Raw genomic sequence first — 18362 nt, 5'->3', positions numbered from 1 at the left:
TCTTTCCAGGCCTTAGCTCCTTTTTCTCCTTTCCAACCAGAAAAATGGTATCTTTCATCACAGGGTGGTATCAACAGATCTCTTAACAGCAAGAGAGACTTCCTCACCAAGTGCAATTGAAAAAATGAACTGTAACCTAACAGAAAACTTTCCAAAAGCCACAAGATTCCATGGAATTGTTATATACACTGATGTAAGAGACATAAATCAAGTGAGCTCTAAAGACTTTTGTTTTGTTTTGTTTTTCTTTCACCAACATGACCATAAGCAAGACCAAAAAGTTATTCACCATGGGATTGATTTTTGTTGTTTGGAACTTTGTTTTAAAAGAAACTGAATTATTTCAACATTTAAAATTATCAAGACAGAGAAAATGGATTGTATGCAGTAGAAGAGTTAATATTTGTCTCTCAGGTTCATTTCACCAAAGGTGCTTCTAACTAAACACAGGCTGCAAAGACAACAGGTATCAAGGGAAGCAGTGAAACCAAAAAAAAAAAAAAAAGACAATTTAAGATTTCAAATAAAATCTCCAGTCCAAACATACTTTTTATGCTAAGACATTATGTGACTTGAATTAGGTAACAGAAAAAGTCACCTTAAAGTAATTTTTCAGGAAAGGGATTATGGTTAAAGAAACATTGTATCCTTTATGAATAACTGTCTAGTTTGATGTACATGAAATACTACCATGAAAAAGAACCACAACCAAAAAAAAAAAAATCCACCAAGTTGCTGGTTATGTCACAATCTGATTGGACAAAAATTGTCCAGCTATAGTATTTTATAAATGTTTTGAATTATACTGAGTCAAATATGTGACTAAGATAACAGGCCACTGAAGAACACAAGGTGTTTTAGACGTTTTACCCTGGAGCCCTTTCCTGAACACCAAGGGCTCCACACCCATAACTTTTTTCATACAACTTTCTAAATGGTACTTTTTTGATTGTTGAAGAGGGCAGGAAAAATTCTTGTGTTTTTCCTGGAGTTGAGTGTTAAGAAAACCACTATGCAACAGCAACCATATGTTGAAAAACCTGATGACACATGAAAGGAATTCACATTTCAGTTTTGTGTATCTTTGGGAACATCAGTGAGTAATCTGCTGAACACCACTGCTCAAGTTAAGCTCATTTTCTTAACATCTTCAACGATACCTGTTAGCCTGCTGCTCTACTGAAATAAAATGCTTCTCAAGAATCAGATGGAATATTAACAGCTTCATTCTCTTGGATGCATCTGGAGTGTTGGCAGTTAACACAGGCAATATGCAAAATATTCCTCCCCCAAACTACGAAGCACCTTTAAGTGAAGGTAAGAAGGCTCAGCAGCAGCTAAACTGCTCTGCAAGTTCAAGCCATTTCCAGGAATGCTAGAACATTCTTGATATTATGTAGAAAATAAACTACGAGTGTTTGTAAGTTGCTTTGAGATCTTTTAACAGCACCTATAAAAACATATTGGCACATTACAATTTTTTCACCAGTATTTAAATATTGGCAATTAAATATTTAATAAGGACTTCTAACAGGAGCATTGCTTTACAGGCAAAAAACCTGAAGTACAGAGAGAATACTGGATTTGTTTCTAATTGCAACACATTAATGTCATACAAAGGTCAGAACTGAGTACAGACATTTGATGATAAAGTTTAGTGGCCACGGCAGTGTTCAGTCAAAGGCTGGATCTTGGAGGTCTTTTCCAACCCTAATGATTGTCTAACCAGGAATCACAAGCAGGACTCTTCTCCTCCTAGACATCTATCATGTACAAAAATTCTGTAGCAGAAACATCATTTTACAAAGCAATGTGACATGAAACATGACTGATCAAAAGCAAAAGAATAAAAGTTTTAAAAATGTGCAACAAGAAGTAAAGCCAGTAAGTGATCTCTTAAAAGAACAACTGAGATTGAACATGATTTTTTGTCAGCTTCTGTAATCTAGAAAAATTTCATTTTGCCTTTTATCTCAAGTCAGTGAAACAAATATCTGAGAGGTTTTTTTTAATTGAGTACTGTCTCATTCACAAAGAATATCAACTGTGTTAATGAGAAAAAAATACATTCTGCATGGGCTTTATCACAGGCCCAGAAATATTCTTGGCACTTGGTTAGCATCTCAGCACACCTAAATGAAACAAACCCTCTTAATAAATCAGAAGATGAAGGACTCCAACAACAGTAGGTTTTTTTTATATCCTCACCAGATGGTTGACTAGGCAAAAGCTGGCTGAGGTGTTGCAAAAAGAGAATGACTTCAGACATAGTATGATAACACATGATCAGATAAAGAACTTAAAGTGCAAAGAACTGCAAAAAATGGCATCACGCACTTAGGTCACCCCACTCAGCTTCAAGGAAGTAGTAGCAAATAAACCTCAAATATGGGATGGGTTTTGGAATGGGGCCTGTGCAGGGCTAGGAGTTGGACCCAATTATCCCCATGTGTCCCTTCTAATACAGGATATTCTATGATAAATCTACTGCAAAAGAAGGAAATACAGAACAGGAGCCCTTTGCTGTAATCCAAAACTGGTACAAAGCTGATACAGTCTCCTCTCCACAGCCATTAAAACCTTGCCCTAAAATACTTACATTAATTCTACTGACTATAAAGAATCATCTACATTTTATAGGTTCAGCTACAGCTGGCAATTTCTCAATCACACCATTTAGTTAGGAAACATCTCTGTGCCACCCCTGTATATTTGCTTCACCCATTTTAATGAGCTGAGTGTTTCTGTCCCAGGTCTCCAAGTTCACTCACTTACACACTTGGGTTCTGTTGCAATATCTGTCTCTTGTTCTGCCTGCCATCCTCAGCTCACCTCTTCCTTTGTTTCCCTTCACAGGAAGCCTTACTCTGCTGGTCAATTCTTTCATTTCAAAAAAGGAACAGCCCCCTCACAAGTGGCTTTGTGGTGATGATTACAACCTAAGTGCTGGTGAGTGTCAACACCCCAAAAGAACTCACTTACTAAGCTCAGGAGGCTGCACAGGATCAAGAAGCTGATCCTGCACAGTATTTTGGTTTGTATTTCAAGTTGACCTTACCATAAACTCTATTTTATAGTAACATAAATCAGAGGTGAAAAAACTTTAAGTCTTCAAGTGCCATAAAACACTCCAGATCCCAGGATTTAAATGGCTACAGTCAGCTTCCAGAACTATTCCCAGATCTAAATTGATGTCATACATGATGCTGGCAGACCAACAAAAATTTGCTTAATTAAATTCCACCTGAAACATCAGGGAAAAAAAGAAGGCAATACAATATCCTCACAGATTAGTGACATTCTTTGAAAACAAGGGAACTCCTCTGTACCTCAGTATTTTAGAATGGCCTAAGGAGAATTTGATTTCCCCCCCTCAATTTGTTACAATATCTTGAAACATTTTGGAAGTCAACTTAAAACAAAAGCAAACAAACAAAAAAAAATCCCCAACCAAATTTTAAAAAACCAAGCCACCAAATACCCAAACAACAAAAACAACAACAAACACCCTAGGAAAACAATTTACTGACTCTTTACCAGTGATAAAGTCACAGATCAACTTTATTTCATGTTTCCCAAATGTTCTTTAGAATAATTCTGAAACTTTTTCAATTTACTCACAATTTCTTTTTAAAGTTCCAAAATATTTTCTTACAAAGCTGTTTTCTTCTTTTAGTAAATTGGACCATATCTACATCTCAAAATGTAATCTTTAGAAATTGACATGTCAGTCAAATAAAATGCAAAAATCCACAACCCCCACCTGCCAAAATCTTGAGAAATGTATAACTCAAACCAGTTTCCTCTATCATTAAAAAAAAAAAAAACCAAAAAAAAAACACCCAAAAAAAAAAAAAAAAAAAAAAAAAACAACCAAAAAACCAAACCCAAACCAAAAAAAAAAAAACCACCACAACGCTAGCAATACAAAATATCATTAGAAAAAATCAAGCAGATCTTATACTTAAAAGGTTTCTCCAAACAGGCACACAGGAGAAATCAGTGGCTGAACTAGAGTTTCCATTCCTCAAGAAACTTGTATCCTTTAACCTTTATTTTATACCAAACCAGGTAGAAGTGTTGAAGTGCCAACATGTTTATAGCTATATAAAACATTTCCAAAACATTCCATTCATAAATATACAAATATTTTGTTTACACACACCATATTTTTCAACAGAACACTGTGTTATTCCAGAATGAAGGCCTTTAAATTGATTTGACATTTAACTACATCTGCTCTATGAGCTATAGGAAGCTATAGGCGAGCAATCCTTCACTACGTGCTGTCCCCTGTAACTGTAGCAAACATCTCCTAAGAGAACTGGGCACTACAGCCCCCGCAGATTGGTCAGAACAGAAACATTGTGTCCAGAGAAAATGTTCATAGAGAAACTCATAGAGAAACTCATGAGAGCGCTGGGTTAGAAGGCTCATAACCTGTGAGACATTCTAAAGATGTTTGCTGAACTTTGGAAATCACATTTCTGATTTCTCACTACAAAACCACGAGAGAATCCCAATAGAGAACACATGATGGAAGACTCCGTGGCACTCCTAGTGACACCAACAAACCCCTAGGATGCTCTAGGAGAGCAACAGACCATCAGGAAGTCCTTTCTGTCAAAGTGCTGACAAAATGGCAATCAAACTCACAAAGGAAACAGAAAAATCTCATTCACTTGTCCAGATTGAATGATACTCACAGGACTAGCATATCCTTTTCTAAAAAGTAAGTCAACTAAAAAAAAAATTACAAGATTCATGTTTCTATACACTTCTATACACTTCAGCTGGAAGAACTCAGAAGACTAATGATTGCAGGGGCTGATGATCACGAACATAACTAGGTCACAAATAACTATAGAGTGCACCCAACTATAAAAGAAAAACATTAAATCATTTTCTTAGTACATAAGCAAGAGGTATTATCTTCCTATAAAAACCAAGCTAGTACTTCATACCATGTACTCATATCACCCCCACTTCTCTAAGACCAATAAAAGAATAAAACAAGAGCCAAAGGTTGGCTGTTTCTCTTCACTAACCATACCTGGATGAGCAAAATTACCAGAGCTGGACATTAAACAAATTGCAGGGTATTTTTAAAGCACCTAATTACACCATCTTATATCTGCATTAAAAAGTTGGCATCATCTAATGTCTTCCAAGAGATTCATTCCCATAAATTAGATTTATAACCCCTCCATAACTTATTGACAGATTTATTTTAAAACCTCGAGCATCATATATAATCGAAATGGTATTTAAATAGCGTATGGCATGAAATTTACGGGATGTTGATGTACTTCAGATTTCAGTGATTTACAAATATGACTGGAGTATTTTGCAAATTGCTGTTTACATCTCAGATTTTTAGGTTCTGAATTATATTTTCAGAATTGTATTTTTTCTCTTCAGAATTATATTATAAAAGTTATGGAACAATATGATATTTTATTTGTATACCAAATGGTATATACCAAAAAAGTTAGGTTCATGTTGAAAAATGGGGCTTTTTTCACCTGTTACCACTTGTTGTTTTTCTGAAAAAAGGAGAAAAAAAAGAAAGAAAACACAAAGGAGAAAAAAAAAAGAAAGAAAACACCTAACCTCCCTATTTTTTGACAAATACGTACATTTAGCATAAGTGCACATAACAGCTCTTTTACAATCTCCAGTGATTTTTCAGTCCCCAATGATGCATTACATTCTTTACGTTAAGCAATATATGTTTACGTCTAACTCAAACAAGTCATATCAAATAATCACAAGTGGTCTTAAGCTTAAATTGACTTACAATCAAGAATTACTTCTGACATAAATAAAAAGAAATGCAGCTGTATTTTCCAGATGAAAAGATACATTCTTTTTTTTTTTTTGATGAACAGTCTCAATCACATGGATACAGCTTAACTTAATTCCCAGAAGCAACTGATACGAGCAGGAGAGTGCCAGATAATACTAAGCAACTAAGTGGATATTAATAAATGCCTGACATAAATCTATATTTCACATGCCAAAAAAGCGCGCAATTTTAAGCGGTTGCAGAAATTGGGCGAGCTGCGTTAGTAAGAAAAATGCCCTATACCATCTACTTACTAGCATGCTTATCTGCAAGCATTATAAGGCTGTTAGAAATATCTCTTCGCCTGTAAAAACACACCACTTTTGCTTCCACGTTCCCATTGGCAGTCTACAAAAGAAAGAGAAAATCAAGTCAGAATGAATCCTTCCTCAGCTGAGTAATACAAATTAAATGTTCTCTGCTTGGAGTGTTCCCTCATATCAGTAGTTCTCACATGATCAGTCAAGCTGAAATCAACAGAGTTTCTCCAATAAATAAAATCTTCTTGAGAGAGGCCAGTGCCAATTTCAGACCCGACAGGAGGACAAGAGAACTACAATTATTGAGTTCTCAGAATTTATATTTTATTCAGGTGTTCAGAGGTGCAATGCCAGTATCATGCTAATGTACAAATCCTCATGAATGTTTCTTTACAATCCAGCTTTAGACAGGAATGTGTATTTCAAAGTACTCTAGGATTTTTTCAGAATCTCATTTAATATAACATTTAATGAAAAAATCTTTTTGAAAGATTTTTGAAAGGCTTATTTGAAAAAGTCACAGCAGCTCCTACAATAAAACAGCTATTTAGTTCAGTGTTGTTTTCATTACTCATTATGGGGACCATGATCTTCTATAAAGAATCTACTAATATTTGAAAAGCTTTATCCTCCTCCTTGAAGGTACAAAAGTACTTCATTACATTGAGTTACTTATTTAATATTAAAAAGTATAATATTTTAATTAAGTTTCTCACAAAAAAAAAAATTGTCCCTGGTAGAACAATAATCAGAGCATTTCATTACACATTTACATAATATTTCCACATTTGCTCAATACCATTAACACATGAAAGCAAACCATTCACATCTAAGATATCTGGACTACAACCTCCAACTTCTCTTTAAGAAAAAAAAATTCCATTCATGACTTTGTTTTACCCTGCACGATCAAGATTAAATTATAGGAGTGCAGTTTAAACATAATAAACATTACATTCAATACATGATTGGAATCACTTCAATTACTGTGAATAAAAAAATTTCTTCTCCAATAAAAGTCAAAAATTATTTGCCATGCACAATTTCAGTGGATGTTGTATTGGACAGCACTTACAGTTAATGTGGTTGATGCCTGCTATGGCAAAGTGTTATGTTTCATTAATAAGAAGAAAACTACTTGCAAGTCAACAATTTTTTCATTCACTTTCTAACCACTGGGAAAAAAATCTTCATCACTACTCACATCATGATGGGCATTTTGACAATTAACTTTTGATGTAGCACATCAGTAAGTTTCAATACTGCTTGAGGGAAAAGGAAAAAATAACAGCACTTATAGAAACTCCACACTATTCTTAGTAGTGTAAGACTGTAAGAAAAATAATCCTGCTTTCCCCAAAATGACAGTCAATAGAGCCTCCATTTTTTAGGGAAATACACTCTGGATAAAGACAGCAAACACAGTCTGTACTTTATTCAGAAGCCCATTTTTCATGCACAGCTGCCAATGGGCAGAGCAATAGGCAGAAGTCCCATATTCTGTTATTTGATCACTGCAAAGTCTCGCTGGTACCTTCCAGCTCTTTAAACGCCTATCTAAAAGCAGACACATTACATGATGGCTGTCATTCCAGATGGATTCACAGTCAGCCAGAGAATTAAATTCATTCATTTCTCCAAGAATTCATAACAAAATTTTTGCAGCAGAGTAATGCTGTTCACCAGGAAGGAGCAACTGGGTGTTTCCTTAGGTAACAGGGCAGAATTACAGGATATCAGACAGCGAGTTTTTGGTAGCCACAGCATAAATCTTAAGGGATGGAAATATTTCTCAAGTTTTAACAAGCACGCTGACTGTTGCCAAAAGTTAAGAAAGCATCTTAGATGTTTGTACCTTGTTAAGTTCTTCAATTCTCCTAATGAGATATGGATTGCTGGAAGAATTTTCAAAATAAACATAATCTGCAAGGAAAAAAAGGAAAATCACTGAAATACCAACAATTACGTAAAGACACATAATTATTAGTGCACAAATTTTCTTCTAAACCTAGAAGTTTTCAAGGGGCTGAGATTTCTTCGTAAATGTTGGGGCACTAATGTATTTCTATGCTGAGATTTAATATAATTTGTTCCTAAATTCTAGTTATAATTGCACTGCACCTGCTTTAACAACCATGCTGGACAAAAAAAAGTTAAATGCTTTGTGTTGAAGCTTACACTGTAATCCAGTAACCCACACACTTCATAAATCTTGATAGAGAAGGAACAACTTCTCACAATCGATTAGGGAAGATTTAAGAACTGAGCACTCTAGTGAGTTTCTATATTCTGGAGATTAACATTTCTGTTAAGAGATGACACCTCATATTTATTATCGGGTGCTGTGGCAGTACAGTTGTCCCAATGAGTAATGTATGTTTTATGATACTTGCTCTTGTTAGCTCTGTCCAGTAAGATGCAGACTATATTAAGCAGGAATTGTCATGAGATTGGCAAGGATCTTGCAGGACAAAGTCTCTTCCAGCATCATTAATATAAAAAACTTTCATAGTGTGGAAGTTTACTGATATCCTGAAAGCTGCTCCCATGTAACATACAAAGAATTGACATGCAGCGCACTTCCATCAATAGTTACCTGAAAACTTGTTTTTCAGTGAAAAAGTACCCATCAGATGCCAACCACACTTTAAATTTGATATTGGATTCCTGCACCATGCACCTCGCAAACTTTATTTTTAAAAATCAGATGAGAAACTGTAACAAAGTATAAAAGTCTTCTGCAGCACTTTGACACTGCAATACAATGAAAAGGGACTTCAGGTAATTCCAATGAAAGAATATGATCTCTGGATAGTGTTCACGATTGCTTATTAAGATTACAACGAAAAAAAGAGAATTGGTGATCTAAAAGGTAAACCCTACCCACTACCTGCTCATAGAAGGATTCCTTTCATGAGTAAAGGCTGATGGGACTACAGTCTAAATGTCCTAATGAGGGAGCATGCAGAGGAAAGACTTGCAGCTATATCAGCACATCTCAAAACGTTAGCAGAAAGGGATTCAAACTGTTATCACCCCTCATTTCCACGCATCTTCCCTCTCAGCTCTGCCTGTTGAGAGAGCAGGAGGACAGAGCGATTTCTGAGCACTCAGTCCTGCACACCTAACTTGAGCGGTGCACCTGAGCCACAGCACTGGGCACACTGCCACGTTCGCTCCCTCCGTGAGGGAGCACAAGTTATCCGTGTCATTTTCGACAGGCTGGGAACGGGAAGACAAACGTCTGCCGTGCCTTTCACCGCCTAAATGCCCTCTCCCACCCGTCCCTCGCCAAGCAGTCACGTATCAGGGCGCTCCTCAGGGGTCACGGCGGTAAGCAAGGGAAGCTGACAGAAATCCCCCGGTTACACAGCCGGATTAATTATTTATCCCCGGCAGACCAAGGAAGGCGCGGAGAAACTCCGCCGCGAGAGCGCGGGGGCAGGGGAGCGGCGGGGGAAGCGCCCGCGGGGTGGGCTGGGGCCGCCCGTGCGCAGCGCCCCGCACCGCCCCGCTCCGCTCCGCTCCGCAGGGCCCGCCAGGCCGCGGCGGGGCCGGCCCGGCCCGGGGGCGCACGGCCGGGCAGGCGGCGCCCGGCTCGCCCCGCAGGCCGCCCCTCTGCCGCTCTCCGGGGAAGGAGGCGAGGCGCGAAGGGCGGCCGTGCCCGGCCCGCGGTGCGGGGGCTGAGCCGGCGGCGCCGCTCCCCCCTTCCCCGCGGAGGGCGGCGCTGCCCTTCTCCTCGGCGGCGGGGGCCGGGCTCCCACCCGGCGCACGGGGCTGGCGGGGGAGGAACCTGCGTCCTCCCCCTCCGCCCCGCGGAGGGCCCGGCGACCCTTAGCCGGACCGGCTGCCGCCTCCCGCCGCCCGCCCGGGCCCGGCCGCCCCGCTCGGGGCCGCGCCGGCCCGAGGGGCCCCGGCGCGGCGCGCACGGCCCGCGGCGCGGCGGGGCCCCGGCCGTGCGCGGGGGGCTCCGTGCGGGCGCTGCCGCGTCCCCACATACCTCCCACTCGGTACATGTTGGCCGCCATGTCTGCGCTCTGCGCCGCCCTCCTCCTCCTCCTCCTCCTGCCGCCTCTGCCGGGCCGGGCTGGGCAAGGAGGGAGCGGCTCCCGCCGCCGCCCCCCCGCGCCGCGCTCGCCCCCACCCCGCGCCGCCACCCCTCCCCGCCCGGGCGCAGGACACAGCGCCCCACGGGGCCGCCGCCGCCGCTTCCGGAGCCGCCGGCGGGGAAGGGGTTAAGCGGGCGCCCCCGCCGCTCCCCCCGCGCACCGGCCCCGGGGCGGGTCGCGGGCAGGGCCGGCCGCAGGTGGGGTGGGGCGGCCGGGCCGGGCGGTGCCGGGGGAGGTGCGGGTGCGGGGCCGCGCTCCCCGCCGTGCCCCGAGCACGCCACGTTTTGCCGGCTCTCGCCGCTTTGTCCTTCTTCTCTCCGGCCCTCTCCGGACTTGGGCTTTTTTTGGTGTTTGACTCTTTGCCGGAGCGGCCCAGGGATCTCTCCCCTTTGGCAACTCGGAGTAGTATACCAGAAAAAGTTTGTTTCTTGAGCAGCACCTGTTGGTGATGGGTTTGGCAGCCCCTTTGTTCGCCTCCGGAGCGCGGTCCCGCGAGCGACTCCGGCGCCCCCCGCCCGCCCCGGGCACGGTGCCTCTCGGAGCTCCCCGCCTTGCTCGCAACAGACAGCAGAAAACATCTACGACAGAATAAAGACAAATCTAGCAGCTTGTCTCGGAGACAGGAAGCGTCGAAAGAGATGCTTTCAAATCATCCGATGAGAGAGATGCTCAAAAACATCAATACTGATGTAACATGAAACCATTTTCCCCTGATTATACAAAGTTCACACCGTAAGAAACAATCCATACACTTGACAAACAAATTGATCCTGCTGTGGCATGCTTCCTAGGGAGAGAAACACTTGTTATCATCTTCCTGCGACGAAGGGGATGATTTATCACTTGTTTTATGTCCTGGATATTTACGTGTGCAGCTTGAGTGTTACCAAGCTAAAATTTCACTTCATCCTGAGCTGCAGGAAAATGTGTTGATTAGAAGAGGGATGATCTTCCCTGATGTTTCAAACGATTATATCCTTTCTTTTCTAAGCAAATCTGGGACTATTAAATTTAGTTTTGGCTACTTCTAGGACACTTTTAATTTCTCAAGTGACTACAACTTTGTGTCAAAACGGCAAGTGAGAAGCAAATTTTTGAAACACATGTAATGGGTATATGATATAGTGATTTATTCTTCTTTTAAAAACAGCAGCACAGTCAAGCACTAAAAGGAAAAACGGGGAATTTTCCTCTCTTGAACATCTGTGGGAGCAGAAACTCTTGGGAAGTACCAACTCTTTCCAGCTTGGTAGTTCTAGAGGCACAATAATATGGCCTTAGCAGAGACATGAGGTGTTATTTTTGCTCTCCTGGTTTACTGCTTGGGTAAATGAAACAGGTTAAACTTTTGAGACAAGAGAACAGTTAATTCAAATAGTTGGTTTGTCATAGCTGTGACCACTTAAACAAAATTTCTCCAAGTTCTTTTCCTCATTTTAAGTCTGCACTTGGACATTAGGGGAATTCCCTGCACTTGGAAGTTTACAATGTCCCCTGATCCAGCAAAGAGTGGATTTGGACAGAAACAGATCATTCCTTCCATAAGCTGAGGGCATGGCCTGTGGCAGGGGAAGGCAGGTCCTGCAGATCCAGAAGGTGAGAGGTGAGCCCAGGGAAGCCCATGGCCCCAGCCTGTCCTTTCAGGGGGACAGCCTGAAAATAGTAAGAGAACCACCCTTACTTACAGCTGCCAGACTGAGGCTGCATCACAGACCAGATGAACAGAGAAAGAATGTCATTTATACACCTTAGTACCAAACCACTGGGCCTTATTGCTGACAGTAACAGGGCTCACACAGCCAGCAGCAGCACAGCCTGAGCTGTACACTATGTCCACACTTCAAGGTCACTGCTTTGGGAGGGGGCACAGCCAGACAGTGGATACAGAGTTGCAGCGCTGGCAGTAAATTTTACTTTGGTGTAACATATACAAAAGCCTGGATACAGTTTCTTTTCAGTGCTCTCTCAGTGTACAGAATGGGAAAAATTAAAGTTCTGTAAACATCGTCATTTTTCTAGATTAAATAGAATGGAAAATTCTCGAGTCCATCTCCACTGTTAAGAAAAAAAAAAACAAACCAAACCACCAGATAACCTGGTATATGAACTCTGTTTTGTTATAGACTGAGATTACTTGTGCTGTTCAAAAGAAACCACATTTCTTTGGCAACTTAATTCAAGATGCAAGACAGATTATTCCTGTTAGAGACACAGGTAACCTGGGAGCTTCATTTTACAATTTTCTTTGTTGTGCCACCCTTAGCAGACCATCATTCCTCCTCAAGGACCTCCAAAGAAAAGCCAAGAAGGAAAGAATGGAGTATTAAAAGGATCATTTTAAAGCACGCACTAGTCCCATGGTCCAGGCTGGCCAACTGCCCCCATGGTGAACTAGATCAGCAGTCCTGAAAGCGATGGACATCAGGCACTGAGGACCTTTCATGGTATTCCCAGCACAGTACCTATAAAGTTGATTGGAGCTCTACAATTTTATTAATGTATTTAAAAGAACACTATTAGGAAATATATTTTTTTTCCATTAGAAATAGTACAAAAAATTTCACCTTTCCTTCAGAGGCAATTTAAGATTTCTTTCTTACATGTGGAATTGCACAGACAAAGGTAATAGGAATCTGCTATCAGAGAATTTTATTCCTGAATTTTCATTTTTCAAATTGAATTTTCTCATTTTCACTACTGCAGAGCCAAGATAAAAGTTTGAAAAAGTTCTGAAAATTTTATCATTCCATGAAGTCATAGAATAGGAGAACCTTCCTTGCAGCAGTCATACACCATCTTGTTTTGTGTCCACAGAATTTAATTTCAAAGTTTCCCAATTTCAAAAGTTCCTTCGTTATAAAAAATATGAATCTTAACAACATCAACCTCACCATCAAAGCATGGCCAACCTATAAGCTTCCTGACAAAAGGTACCAGAACTGAAAACAAATCTTCCTAAATTACTTGATTGTTAATGATTATAGTGACAATCAAGAGGACTACAGTAAAATACTTCGATAAAGGTGTGTATTTCAGATGGAAATACTTCAGGATCTTACAGGTGGGAACATCTTAGTGAAATTGACAAAAACATTGAAGAAGGAGTTGCTTGAACCTTCCTGAAAAAGTGTTCATCTTCTTGCAGAGCTTTCACAGAGACTCACCCTTGTGCTAATGCAATAGAAAGGAAAAGGCCTTTCCCGTTCTTGGCCCATACTGATGGGACCCTAGAGGGTTGGTTGGTTTGTCTGTTGGGGTTTTTTCTGCACAGATAATGTTGAAGCACAGGAAACATTCTGCTCTTCATCTTTATGGGTTTACACCAAGGAAATCCAGCTTCCTTGCTAGTAAAACTTCCCTACAAAAAATTAACTGGCTGCATGCACATAATGCATGCAAAGAGTTAAAAAAATTACAAAGGACATCACAAATGATCATTTCCTATAAGCTTAAACTGCTACACTGAGAGTAAATCACCACCATCGAGGACTTGGGAAGCTTATGGACTTGTCCTGCAGCTCAAAATTCAAATGTAGTCTGTACAAAGTCACTTTGCTTTTGTGTGAACAAACATGCCAGCTAACACAGTCGTACATTGATTAGACTGAATTACAGGCAGCTAAAAGCACAGGCACCTTTTTTCTTTTACTGACACAAGTACACACCATAGCTTGCAAAGCCTCATTAATGAATTTAGTGCACAGACAGAATTATATTGGTGTCACTTAACTAGTCACAAAGCAAAAATATTTTTCCACATCAATACTCATGATTATATTTATAAAAAACTTCGTATAACTACCATTTTGCAACCAACATTATCTAAGGGGGGGGGGGGGGGGAGGTGTTATTTACAGAAATAAAAAATTCATTGTTTATTATCACAAGCAATAGAAACTTTTTAGCTGCCTCTACAAAACAGCAACTCAGTGCAATCTGTAAGAGATGCTTTCACATCAACTTCTATATAAATCAGAAAAAAACCCCAAACCTCTCACAAGAGAAAATCATCTGCTCTTTGCATCAGAAATAACGTTGGCTTTTTTACTGACTCTGAGTCAGATCTCTCAAGAGACTCTTAGTTAAATTTGTCACTATTTTCATTAAATATGATTTAAACAATTGCTTAAAGCTAATTGCTGAATTACTGTTAGTCTGCAGATTTAGTTGTTGAATCCAAATCTTAAAGTTGTAAGAATTCCACTAAATCAATGTGCAGATAAAAATGGTGCTTATGGTTGTCAATATGTTATTAATTGAGAGGGTAGTTAAAAACAGATCTTGGGTAATGGTTTTTCAATAAGTATCATAGTGTTATACAGATTGGTGCTATAGTCTACCAAATGGCACTTCTTTGACACCACACATAATTTCATTTCCTATAAGTCATACAATTGAATCAAGTGAATCAAGGGGTTTTTTGTGGGGGTTTTTTGTTTGGTTTTTGTTCTGGTTTGGTTTGGGGTTTTTTTGTTTTGTTTTTGTTTTTTGTGGGGTTTGTTTTGTTGGTGGTGGTGGTTTTTGGTTTTTTTTGTTGTGTTTTTTTTTTGTTTGTTTGTTTTTGGGTTTTTTTTGTGTGTGGTTTTTTTTTTTTTGGTGCAAAATAAGTCAGATCTGGACCTATATGTACCTATCGTCTTGTTATAACTGATTTTGCTTTAATGAAAACCAGTCTGTTGCAGTGGAAAAACTACTTTAAGTTTGAGGGAGAACTGGTAAAGTAGGGTTTATTATTAATCTTCTACTAAAGGCTAGACGTATTTCTTCCACTCCAGAGGCATAACTCTCAGTTTTTGATAAAAATCTCAGTAACCAAGTAAATATCTTATATTTCTAATCAGATTAAAAAAGAAAAAAAAAGATTTACCAATCTAGAGCTTTTCTTAGAGCTACCAATTTACTTTCCAGTCCACATCTTAATGGAGAAAAAGCCTGCAGCTCTAGGATTCAGTTTTCTACTGCAGTATGCCAGTTTTAGACCCTTAGGTTTATGTCTAGTTTCTGTTCAAGTCCATGCAAATTTTTGGTTGACTCCAGTGGAGATAAAGCAGTACCATTATATAGCTTTTTTATCTTTGACACAAGCAGGGTTGCAAATGAGAGCAGTTGGAAGCACACTGGAGCATTGCACACATCTGCAGCACTCTGAAATGAAGTCATTTTGGGCTTCAACACCATACTGGATAGATATTAAACACTCCACAGCAAATTTACTCTTTATCTCTCCCTTTCTTTCAACTGATCTATTTTTCGTGCTTAACACCTGCTAAAAAGCTGGGAAAGGTGCTTAATGACACCTATTTAAGTAGAGTACAGTACATTCATCTGAGCAGAATTAATTTAAGTCAAGGACTCAGCATCTGTTCAGTTCGGTTTTTCTGGAGCATGAGTGATCTCAGGCAAGCAACACCGAAGTGTGACTTGCTGAAATGTATCCTCAGTGCCTTCCTGTGTCTCTAAAGGCTGTCTGGTGTTTCCATTACAGATGCATTTGACCTGAAATTTTCAGGTACCAGTTCTACCTCTAGTTTTGAAAATCAGAACCATTTCGTTATGCAGGTAGCAGGTCTCCAGTGAGAAGATGATCATTCATTGTTGTGTTGGTAGGAGGAACTTCTGAATTCAGGCTGGATGACCCTCAGGGACACATTTATCAGTGCTCTAATGCACACACCTTCTTCTTAAATCAAGGGCATCAGGCCTGCTTACACACAGTGAACTTAACTTTGTGTTCAAGCGACCCTTATTTCTAACACCAGGTGATATGACACAGGAGGTCAGCTTGCCTGCATGATGAACAGGTGTCTGACGAGATGACTTGCTTCCAAAATCTGCTCTGGGGAATGGTGACAAAGAGCAGCAGCTCCCAGCACAACGGCAGTACTGCTGGGGTTTTGAAAAGTATTGGTGTTGCATTGAAGCCTTTTACCAAGAGACAATCAAATACCTGTCTCAAGCCAGTGAGGTTCATGAAATATTTTCCCAGGATGAGTGGAGAGAACAGGAAACATGCCTCTAGATGGGTAGATTACTGCAGGTAGAGTTAGTACACCAGGCAATAGGTGGTAACACAAGAAACACTGCAAGAACTATAGGATCCCTTGTTGCAAAGCTGGCATGGTTTTTATTGTTGAGTTTTTTGTTTGTTTTTAGTCAGCTATGTTTTGCTTGGCAAGAAGAAACAAACAGCTTGAAAACCCCCTTCCCCACAGTACACAATGGGCTGATGGAGAACACTTGTGCACTCAGAACCCTCTGAGTATTCCCCCAATACAGCAAGAGAACAGGAGATTTTTACACACTTCCTGTAGCAACGAGGATATGTCCTTAACTGATATGTCCTGGAAGTAAGTTCTTTAATAATGGCTGTTTGAGTGTTTGCACCAAACAGGGACAAAAACAAACAAAAACAAAAAACAAAACAAAAACAAAACAAAAAAAACCAACAAAAAAACCCACAAAAAACCCCCACAACAACAAAACAAAACAAACCAACAACAACAAAAAAACCCCACCACTGAACCTATTTCCTGCTTTTGAAATATCCATAGTCAGTAAAAATCTCCCCACTATTGCAATTGAGTCTCCTTTTTGTCAAAAAGGCAAATACCAACTCTACTATCTGAAGTTCTGTCATTTCTGTAATAAATGTGGTATATTAATCATGTTTTGCTGCATGTAAACTGTAGATATGTTCTGTAAAATAAAAGTGCCAGCAGGCCAGGCATGAAACCAGCTAATCTCAGGTCCGGAGACACCCTGGAACTACTATTCAGAGAAGGACAATGCCTTGCCGGGAATCGGGACTCCGCTATTGACATCAGAATGAAAGTCAAATCAAGATCAAAATCAGTCCTCCAGGCTGAGCAGAACTGCGAACTGCTCAGCTATCACCAGAGGTACTATCAGGGGGACCCTCTCCATTCAGGAATTTGTCCCCCATTCATACAACCGAGGGAAAGAGTTAACATCCATCCTTTCGAGGAGAAGCCCCATTTAGCCTGAGATGAATTTGAAAAACCACCTCGAACACAAAGAACTGTGGGGAAATCCTCTGCTGTGGGCCAAATAAACTGTATAAAACCAGGAGCCCAAAAGAGACCAATTGGTGAATGAGGGGGTTACAGTGCTCTAGGGGCTGTGACTGGTTCACCCAGCGATGATCCCGGGTATCGACACTGTACTTCCAATTGTTGGCCTTGCCTAAATTTCTGCCTTGTAATTCTTTAATTAAGAAAATTATATTTTATTAATTGGAATAAAACTGGCATTTATAATAATTTCCATGCTCAGTCTGACAAGTTTTACTTTCTCTGTGGCAGACTGTAGATTTTTGACTCCACAGTCCTTACACCCATTTATCAGATGAGCCTTTCACTATTTTTTAACCTATTCAACTAAGCCCTTTGCTGGCTACAGCTAGGAATGTAAACCTGTAAAATCTGGATACCCAAGATTAACAGTCTCAAAGTACCCGATTTTAATATTCTACAATATTTTCTAGAATACAAAAGAATATTTTACACCCTTGCAAGGAAGCTGGTTTTATTATTCATATTTCAATATGAACAAAAAACAGGGGGCATCAGCTCTCTTCTCTTTATGAAGCATTTTTTGGATGCAAGGGTACAACACACAGCTGAGACTAACAAACACAGAGAGCCAAAATTTAATGTTTTCATTCCCCTGTCTTCCTCAAAGCTATCCAACCAACCACTCTGATATAGGGAATCAGTAATGGGGAGAACTGCTAGAAAAAAACCAGGAATTCCTGCTCTTTAAGATGAATATGAATAAAGAAGCATCTTTTGTATTGTTCTCTTTGAAACAAATTAGATTCCTTCATCCAGTGGTTCTGCCATATAATTCTGAAAATGTTTCAGGGTCCATCCTGAAAGTTCTGCTTTAGGAACTCAAAAACTCTTAGAAAGAAATATGTGACAGAAAGAAGAAATCATGGACTTCCATGCATACAGTATGCTTGGTTTCCTTTTCTTCTAAACAGAAGAATTATCTATACTGAAATAACCCCTTCTTATACTTCTACAGCTACTTCCCCTTTAGGTATCTGTAAAAGTTGTTAAACTAATGAATATGTGCAGCAACAACATAAAGCAAAACCACCAGAACCCCCGAAAAACCAAC

At 40.1% G+C, this 18362-nt stretch overlaps 1 protein-coding gene across 1 annotated transcript in view; it reads right to left on the bottom strand.

Annotated features, from left to right (window-relative positions):
- MTA3 (metastasis associated 1 family member 3) overlaps positions 1-10239 on the bottom strand; it is an 82043-nt gene extending 71804 nt beyond the window's left edge. The window contains exons 1-3 of the mRNA XM_063390774.1: positions 10109-10239; positions 7964-8031; positions 6103-6196 (exon numbers count right to left, since the gene is read on the bottom strand). Of these exons, the coding sequence (XP_063246844.1) occupies positions 6103-6196; positions 7964-8031; positions 10109-10136 (190 nt within the window). The 5' untranslated portion in view covers positions 10137-10239. The remainder of the gene's footprint in view (positions 1-6102; positions 6197-7963; positions 8032-10108) is intronic.
- Positions 10240-18362: the final 8123 nt, after the last annotated feature.

The sequence above is a fragment of the Prinia subflava genome, chromosome 2, assembly GCF_021018805.1.
Source record: "Prinia subflava isolate CZ2003 ecotype Zambia chromosome 2, Cam_Psub_1.2, whole genome shotgun sequence".
Classification (NCBI taxonomy): Eukaryota; Metazoa; Chordata; class Aves; order Passeriformes; family Cisticolidae; genus Prinia; species Prinia subflava.
This window is presented reverse-complemented; position numbering and strand designations above follow the sequence as displayed.